Source organism: Tuber melanosporum (genome assembly GCF_000151645.1).
Source record: "Tuber melanosporum whole genome shotgun sequence assembly, scaffold_78, strain Mel28".
NCBI lineage: Eukaryota > Fungi > Ascomycota > Pezizomycetes > Pezizales > Tuberaceae > Tuber > Tuber melanosporum.
In genome coordinates this window covers 463433-472530 of record NW_003299126.1, presented here as the reverse complement: position 1 = coordinate 472530, position 9098 = coordinate 463433, and the positions used below count along the sequence as shown (strand labels likewise).

At 49.9% G+C, this 9098-nt stretch overlaps 2 protein-coding genes; both read right to left on the bottom strand.

Annotated features, from left to right (window-relative positions):
- Window positions 1-623: 623 nt before the first annotated feature.
- Window positions 624-1835, bottom strand: GSTUM_00010989001 (uncharacterized protein; the record flags this gene model as incomplete). XM_002841635.2 has 1 exon in its annotated part: window positions 624-1835. One exon carries the CDS (start codon window positions 1833-1835, stop codon window positions 1365-1367), a length of 471 nt encoding a protein of 156 aa, XP_002841681.1. The 3' UTR covers window positions 624-1364.
- Window positions 1836-5960: 4125 nt separating this feature from the next.
- Window positions 5961-7837, bottom strand: GSTUM_00010987001 (uncharacterized protein; the record flags this gene model as incomplete). XM_002841634.2 has 2 exons in its annotated part: window positions 7597-7837; window positions 5961-7510 (listed from the first exon to the last, which is right to left on the bottom strand). Exons 1-2 carry the CDS (start codon window positions 7643-7645, stop codon window positions 5961-5963), a joined length of 1599 nt encoding a protein of 532 aa, XP_002841680.1. The 5' UTR covers window positions 7646-7837.
- Between the last annotated feature and the right edge of the window lie 1261 nt (window positions 7838-9098).

The following is a 9098-nucleotide window of genomic DNA, read 5'->3' as shown; positions in this document are numbered from 1 at the left end:
CACACCGGTATATTGTATTTATAATGTATGAGGGCTCAAGAAAAAGGTATCATACTTGTTTCAGGAGGTTCGCGTGTGCTCCAGAGCTGCAACTATCTTTCTCGAATCCTGGAAGGCTCGTAGCAACGATCAAATTGCTCTAGTCGAATTGGTTCTGCTTGTGTTGTGAGACTGAGCACTACATCTGGTGTGAAATGCGCGACCAACGATTTAGATATGTCGCTGTACAGTACTGTACTATGTCTGGCAACTTGGTCTTATCTCTGATTGCAGTTCATTGAGGTTAGATGGGCACTGATTCATATAATTATGGCTAAAAAAAAAAGGCCTGAATGTCCCCAGGGGCTTGGAAAACAATCTGGTTTGTTTTTCCTAGGATTTCGAGGATGTGTCGTCTAAGTTGTAATGAATTTTCCCACTTGGAACAAAAAAGTTCAATACTCCCATTTTAACTTGTACAGTATCACACATTTTCAGATGTAAAAAAAATATGTACTCGAGTAGCTAGTAATTACCGATATCATCAACCATCTTCTAGCTATATGTACTAGTATCATAGACAATACAATTACTCTAACTCTAAATTTTTTATTATACATGACCATTATCATGACTTTTCAAACTTTTTTCAAATAATTTTCTGGTGCCGTGAATTTAAAATGTAGACTTGAACCAACACTACCGGTAATTCTCAACCATCTGAGGAAGAGGGTTATACTGGGGGATTCTAACTTCAAAAGGTTCACCAATCCACACTATGCCTTCGCCAACCCACACGCCGACCGTATCCCGAGTACCAAAAGCTCAACCCACGACCCCAACCCGACCCAGGAAATGGAAAATCCCATCCCAGAACTTCATTGCCCTACCGATGATATCCTCACCATCTCCATCCTCGAGTCCTTCCAAATTATCCCTTCGCCACTCAACAATACCGTAAAAGAAAGCCAAAAAGCACTCGGCTCTATCTAGCATTTGATCTCTATCCTATGCAAGTATCCTAAGGTGGCTAATCGTCAACGAAGTGTATCCTAGAAAAGTTTCTCTGCACTCGGCTGGTTGTTGAGGAGGGGACTTGTAGCTTATTCCGAGCTTGTCGATTGGGGGGATAGCGTAGAAAACTAAAGGGGATCTGGGTGTGGTTAATGAACATGGGGGATAGGTTGTTTTCATTGGTAATAATCATAAGGCAGCAAAGGAATGGAATATAAGAGTACTCGTAAACAGGCAGGTGAAGGGGGGCGGGATGAGAGGGGGAAAGGGAAGGTTGGAAAGGAAAGGCAAAGAAGCGGAGAAGGTTAAAGAGCCGCGAAGGGTAAACAAGACCGGAGTGGTGGGCGAGACCGCAGTAGTAAATTGGGCAGCTAGATAGAATACCATGCAGAAGCTTGGTGAGAAAGAGGAGAAGAAGGAACGGGAGAGATAGGAGGATAAGCTGGCAGTGGAAGTGCTGGTAGAAGGTCAGGTGAAGGCAGGAACGGAGCGGAAGGGGAGGTGAGGGAGATGTTTAAGGGTGGAGGTGAATGAAAAGAAAATGAGAAGAAAACCGGGGACGGCAAATTGAAGGGGAAGGTGATACAGATGCAACAGCGGGAGCAGAAGGGCAAAAGAGAAAGAAAAGGAAGCGGGAGAAGAAGGAGGGGTAGTGAGGGAGGAGGAGATGTAGGGGGAGAGCGAGGAGGGGGAGAAGATGCGGAATAAGGAGAAGAGGAAGGAGAGGGGGTACCGTACTCGAGTACTCGTACTGGTAGCGGAGGGAGAAGCGTATTGTAAGGGGAGGAAGAATGAGGCAGGGGTTGAAATAGCTGGAGACAGGGAGCTGGAGGTGTTTGCATTCATTGGATGCAGTTCCCTTGTGGGATGAAATTTCCTATTTCTTGATTGGGGTGCTTTTAGTCTACTCGCCAAACCGCGCTTGAATCTAATTACTAGGTAAACATTCGACTGGCGTGTATTTCACCGCTAGGTAGTGTCATAGTCTAACAGTCTATGGAATTGCGATCGCTCTCAACCTATGAAAGCCCAATCACCACAGCCAACCCACCCCAGTGGAGCCACATAGAGAATGACAAAAATTACGAGGCAAGTTCGAGCATACTATATCACATATCCAAGGGATTCCCCACGAGCAACGATGTGGGGCCATCATTTTATCCTCCCCTGATGTTTTCCAGCCCCTCAGTAGGATTAAAGGCAGATAATTCATCCCTCCAAACTCCTGTTCTCCGTTGGTATTCACGAGCGTACTTTGTCCTCGCTGGTTAGGAGCCCGGGCCACTCTTGAAATTTGAGGCCAATTTCATATATCGGTACCCGGTTCGTGACTAGCAATCCATATTAGAAAAATATCTGTCGCTCTTCCTCTATAGTTTTTCCCGTTCCCAGAGACTTGCTCCGGCCGCCAATTTATTCGAAGGGGTTCCTCTGCCTTTCCGCCTGCGATGACGTGATTAAGGGATTCTATCATGGAAAGTTCTCAAATTTCCTTCGCCCACGATTGACCGCTGATGACCTGGAAAGGTTCCGGTGTACGCTTTTATAACTTTGGAGGCCATGATCGGAATTGCTAAGGTGTCTTGTCATAGAAAACAGGAAACGGAGCCTTATAGTACACGACTCCCAGTTAAACTCTTCCGAGGATCACTTCGACCTCACCAGCATCAACAGTTGCCGAAAACATACCAGCAATGTCCGCCTAACCTTAGTGAGGTTAGAAGTTTCTGGAATGGGAACGATAGATAATTGGCAAACTGCACCAGCATAACTCCCTTCCGTTCCGCCACACCCTGAAGAGCGCTCATAGTGTTCTCTCGAATACCCCCCAACAAACTCCCGATCCCAAGTGCACCGCCACTCCCTCCATGCTGCAAACTCAAGAAAAGAGGAACCCCAACTCGCGAGACTTTCCCCTTCAACTTCAACGCAAACAATTTGATGCACAGCATGCGCTCTTCAGATCACCCTAGCCGCAGCTGATACCAGAGATCTCATCCTTGCGAGCCAACCAACTCCGCTACAGCGCCGATAGTGTCTTCCATGGGGACGCGCTTGCTCGGGAAGCAACGAGAAGATGTCCACCTGCTTGCGCGGGTCCCAAATCCAGGATGGGGGTTTTAACCTCTGGCAGACAAAGTTCCGGTGGAGGCCACCTGTGGATCTTTTCGGCCATAGTGTCGGTGGTTTTGAGGAGAGCGTAAGGGGAGCTGCTATAAAACACCCTTGCCGCAGTGAAGACGTGAATACCAGATCCCGCCTCGACCGCCTCCATCAAACTGAAGCCCACACTCCTCTCCGAGTGCTTGAAGTATAACAGAAGGCCTGGATATGGGAGGATGCCCGGTGCCACCTGGACCTCCTTGGTAACCTCCCCCCTGAGCATAACGATGGCCTCAACGCGAAGCCTATTCCCGCCAGGGACGCTGACGGGAAAAATGCATTTTATATCGTTTCGTTTTGTGTTTGTGGATTATTTCTTTCTATTCCCTTACCCGGCGCGCCCACCATCGAGTAAACCTCACGGACAGAATTTAGTGGTTTCCTAAAGAAAGGAGACAAGCAGGAACTGGAATAGAACCTTATCCCACCGGCACCCCTGGTCTGCTGGTGGGGGGCAATTTTTTGCACCGGGCCTCCGAGATAAGTGGTTATATAACATGACTCGTACTACCAAAAGGAGTTCCTTTTTTCTTTTTCCGAGAAAAACTATGTCAACGAGCTCGAATTATTCCTTGAGTTGGGGTAGGCATAGTCTGCATTATCCGCCGCGTGTGGATGGGGAGCAAGTCAGTGGTGCAGCACTGAGAACGAGTGACAGTTTATGATGCTCTACTTAACAACCGGTTGGTGTGGCGTCTGGTGATGGTGGGTAGTGGGGGGGGCGGTGAATACAAGGGGGAATTTTAAGCCCACTTGAGATGCAAGGGCGGGTTTTAGCGTGGAAAGGTTACTGTGGTCTCATGGAACCAGCAGGAGGACACAGAGGATGAGGGGGTGGTAGTTTTTTGGGTCAAGTTCGCCAATATCACTCGTCAGACTGACTACTCATATGATAACGGGGTAATTTGCGTTATCATACCAGAACAGTAATTTCACCCTTCTCCGACAAGAGAGCAAAGAGAACTGAGTAAAGATATATCTAACACATCTCACCCACAACAAAAATAACCGCTAAAGCCTACACCTCTCCAGTCAAATAATCGAATCCACTCCATCCCCCCTCCTTCGGTTCAAATTCCGCAACCTCGAACGACCACTTCACCAGCGCATTATCAAAATTGTCCAACATCCACGCAGCGGTCATATCCATACCAGCCGTGACGCCGCCACAAGTCCAAATATTCCCATCCCTCATCCACCTCCCCTTAGGAACCCAGTGCGCCCCAAACGCATTGTCCTGCCCTATCGCCTTCAGCAACATCTTGTTACTCATCGCCCTCTTCCCCGCCAACACCCCCGCCTTCGCCATCACTAGCGAGGCCGAGCACACGGCGAGCACAGCCTGAACCTCTTCAACCCGCGCGACGATAAAATCCTTCACGTCGTCGCGCAGGGGCGCGAGCACGTCGGTGCCCGGGATTATGAGGACGTCGAGGGGCGGGCATGTGGTGTACGTGGTTGTCGGGAGGAGATGCGGGCCCCCGGTAGCGCTCATGGGGGATAGGCTGTGGGAGATGTAGTGCCATGTTATCCGCGGCGCGAGCGGGAGGAATACCTCCGTCTGCGGGAGCTGGGTGAGGAAACGATGGGAGATATTTGTCAAAAGGTCGATTGGCCCGGTGCTGTCCAGGAGTTCGTGATTATCAAGGAGGAGGACGCCGATCGAGAGGGTGGGAGCGGTTTGCGTTGCTGCCATTCTTGAGGTTTGGATGCTGGAGGGAAAGAGGGAGGGAAGCTGTGGAGAGGAGTTTATATATCTATAACTTGAATCAGCTCAACCCCACTTTACGATGAGAGCAGAGAGGAGTATAACATTGGTTGCCCGGGAAAGGAACGGAGCAACAAACTCCCCGAACCAAACCCCGCGTCCAATACTGGAGCAGCTTCAGCTTATTTCTGCAACTACTGTCTCTAATTGAGACGAGCATGATAAGAAGGCCGTGCACGTTTACCAATCAGATCTTTCGGGCACTCTGGGTACCGGCATGAAAATAGTTCGGACCGGGATGCTCAATGCCATGGACGACCAATGCTATCCCTTGAACCAGTGAGAGGGTGAGACTTTCCAGTCCAATTTACAATCTGGGACATAAGCCTATTCGTGTAGTCATGACTACCTCTGCTACGGCGACATTACTTCTTGATCGTTTCTATCACTGCCACGATGGATACCGGTAGCATAGTACTAGTACATATGTTGCGGTATTTTGAGCACTGTGGTTATATCGAGTCCGTGCTTGGTGAGGGGGCGAGGGGGAAGTCTGGATTGTCCCTAATCCTAAGCAAACCACCAGTCTGTGCTACCGCTCTGATCCTCAGCCGTTGCCACGGGCTGGCGTTTAACGACTTTAGGGACAATGCATACTTTTTCCCCTTGGCAAGTAGCCTTCCCTAACGTGATTTACGGGTATGGGACACCAATTAACTTATAACCTAGTAACCGATTATCTGTATCATCTAGTGTAAAATTAATCCTGCATTTCAGTACCCCTATAAATAATAGGCCTGCCAGAATGGGAATTTATTTGCGAGCACCATACTTTGAAATATGGAGTCAGAATACGCAACTCTTTTGTACAGATTTTAATATCATTCCGAAGGATACAAATTGAAAAATAGCTAAGGAGTACTTTCTTAAGTTAATAGTATCGCAATATTATATCATACATGTGCAAAATGACAAACAAGGGGAAAAAGTAGGTAAATAGAGAACCCCTAGAATCGCGACTCGACATGTATTATCATTCGCAGGCAGCTCTAGGCAAAAACCCAGACCCCTCCCCCCCAAAAAAATGCCAAACCACCTACTTTAGCGTAGCGATGCCATCGACACCACCAAGCTTGATGTCATCTACGCCATTCACGCAGTCAATCTTCACAACCCCGTTGATGCCATTGATACCACTAACCTGAGGTGTACCCTCAGCCTTAAGCACCTCCTCCGTCTTGCTAACAAGAATCTCGAATGCCCTCCTCAGCACCTCCTCTCGGATCTTAGGCCCACCGCCTACAACACGAATGGCATAGATCCCGTCGATAACCGTACTAGTGATAAATATCTCCCCATCGGCGTTCACCGCCTCATACACAACTCTGGTAAGGCGGTTACTCTCCTCCCTCCGTGTCGTCTTGATTGCGAATACTGTAAGTGCAAACGCCGGCGGCACGACGATTTCGAATATGTCTGCGCGATCGCGCACCCACTGTGCGAAACTCTCCCCATGCCGGATCGAATCCCAAATATGCCTCTGCAGTCCCGAGACCCCGTAAGAGCGCATCACGAACCAGATCTTGAGCGCGCGGAACCGGCGGCCGAGGGGGATTTGCCAGTCTCTATAGTCGGTGACTAGACCTTGCTCTGAGAATGGGTTTCGGAGGTAAGGGGGGGCTATAGAGAGGGCGTCTAGTAGGTGCTTGCGGGTCCTGACGTAGAGGCACGAGCAATCAAAGTTTGTTAGCAACCATTTGTGCATATTCATGTTGAAGCTATCGAAATGCTTGAAGGGGGCCGGGACATGATGGTATTGCGGGAGGATGAGAGCTGCGCCGGCGAACGCCGCGTCGACATGGACCCAGAGGTTTGGGTAGTCCTTCAACACAGGGACTATGGAAGCGAAGTCATCAGCGGCGCAGGTGGCAGTGGTGCCAAGAGTTACAGTTAGGAAGAAGGGGTGTAGGCCTTTCGCTGTTAGTTCTTCTAGGGCCTTGCGAAGGAGTGGGCCCGTTAGAACGTAGTTCTCTGTGGCACTGCCGGGGACTTGGATGGAATGATGTTTTACGCCGGCAATCTGACAGCCTTTTTGTGTAGAACTGTGGGTTTGGTCTGAGAATAGTGCGACAAGTTTTGATCTATTGTTGTCAATGATCCCCTCGCTCTGTTCCACCGATTTGCCTGCGGCAGCGAGATTGCCCAAGTATCGTTCCCTTGCCGCGACGATGACTGTGCAAATAGCCTCACTGGCACTCCCCTGAATAACTCCCCCACCGCCATTCCTGCTCGTGCTCAGAAAGCATTCCGGCAGGTTGAGCAACCGCGCAAGCCAATCTAGGACAATTGTCTCCAACTCTGTCGCGGCGGGGGAACAGAGCCAGTTGAAGTTTGCACTATTGAAGGTGGCAGAGTAGAGTTCTCCCAGGATACCGGGGTATGAGGAGTTCGCGGGGAAGAATGCGAGGAAGTTAGGGCTTTGCCAATGGGTTATCCCGGGGAGGATCTTGGATTCTATGTCTGATTGAATGTCGGCCCAGGGTTCAGGATTGGCTGGGGGTCCCGAAGGGAGGAGGGGTTTAAGGTATCCAGGCGAGACGTTAGAGACTACGCGGCGGGATTCGATAGTGTCATAGTAGTCGATTACTATCCAATGGTCCGTTTGTTAGTTGCAGGCAGACGTTGGTAGAGTGAAGCCGGTAGGGGCGGAGGGAAGGAGGGAGGGAGGTTACTCTGGTCAATGGCAGAGTAAGCAGCTGCCCGGAATTGCTCTGAATCCATGGCAAGGAGAAAAGGGGGGAGAAAAGGGGGGAGAAATAGGTCCGCAGATAAATGGGTGAGACGGAAAGGTAAAGTCAAAGGCAAAACGGAAAGCGGAAAGCTAAAAAGGTTCCTGTAGATGGATTGTTTATATTCACGCGCTCACAGAATGTGCAGAAGGGGTGGATCGATTTTTTAGAAGCTGGTGAAATGATTTCGAAACTCGAGGCTCTGTCCCCTCCCCCCATTTATGGGGATAGCGGGGCTGGTGGGGCGATTTATACCAAAATATTCCTCCCTGCCCTCGCTTCCCGTTCCCCATTCCCTGGGCTTCCTTTCTCCCTCTCTTTCTTTCCCCGAGCGTAGCAACTCGTGCTTACCGAACTACTCGAGTACCTTGTGTTCCTCCCAGCTTATCCTGATCCTAACCCAACTTTGGTGCCCGCGATATTTCGCCATCCTGTTGCACTCTGCAAGCTCAATTCGCCAATCACCTAACTTAAAGGGGAAAGAGGAACCAACCTCTAAAAGGTACTCGAGTAAGCTTACCCTTTCCCCAAGCGTCTTCGTTAGACTACTCAAGCACTTGTACAGGACGGGTGCTAGCATTAGACTAAGTGGATTTAGCTGGTTCGACGCACCGCCCGCTAGGGTAAGGAAAGAGGAACGACTCCCCGCTCCCTATCCCAAGGCTTTAGCAACCACAGTCCATTCCGGCTGCTTCAAGTACTGCACTGTGCCAGTATCGGCAACATGCAGGCGGGTAGACTGGTGGGATTTGGGGTTGATGAGCGAAAGCAGGGCAGGGCGGGATCATCTCCTCTTCCCCTTTTGTTTGCTTATGGAGGCAGTTTTGCCGTGCCGTACCTGAGGAAGTAGACCACGGGTGCTGTCCTGTATGAGGTATACTCGTGTACCTGAGTAGTCTGCAGTATCATAGTAGCACCGGTGGGGGAGAAGGCGGCTGGGACTGAGCTCGTGAAGCTTCGAGCCAACCATGGTGAGCCACCCGAACGGTACCGTGATTCTTTCCCCACCGTAGTTCGTGATAGAGATGGTTGTGGAGAGTTAATCGGTTATGGTACCGAACACCTTGACTACGGTAGGCTATGCCTCTCCACTTGTGTGGCAGTCCTGTACAGTATTATAGCCACCTGGAAGCCAGTGGGAAAAATAGCGGTGCTCTAGGAGCCTCGAAAATGATTTTGCCACCATCAATCAAACTCCACCCCAGAAGGTTGACCCCCAACGCACAATACCACGTTAACCAGCCGGGGTGAATACAGTACAGTGCTGTACCAGAGCACGGCTGTAGCTGATTCTACACGGTCAGTCTAGCAGACCGTATCTGGATATCGTAGTTGCTCGTGTATGGCAAGTTGAAACGTTGCAAAGGCACTTGGGTCGGACTATGCCGTGGTATTACATACAAACTGCACATTGCCACTACTGTGCTTGAGTGCTTTAGGGCTGA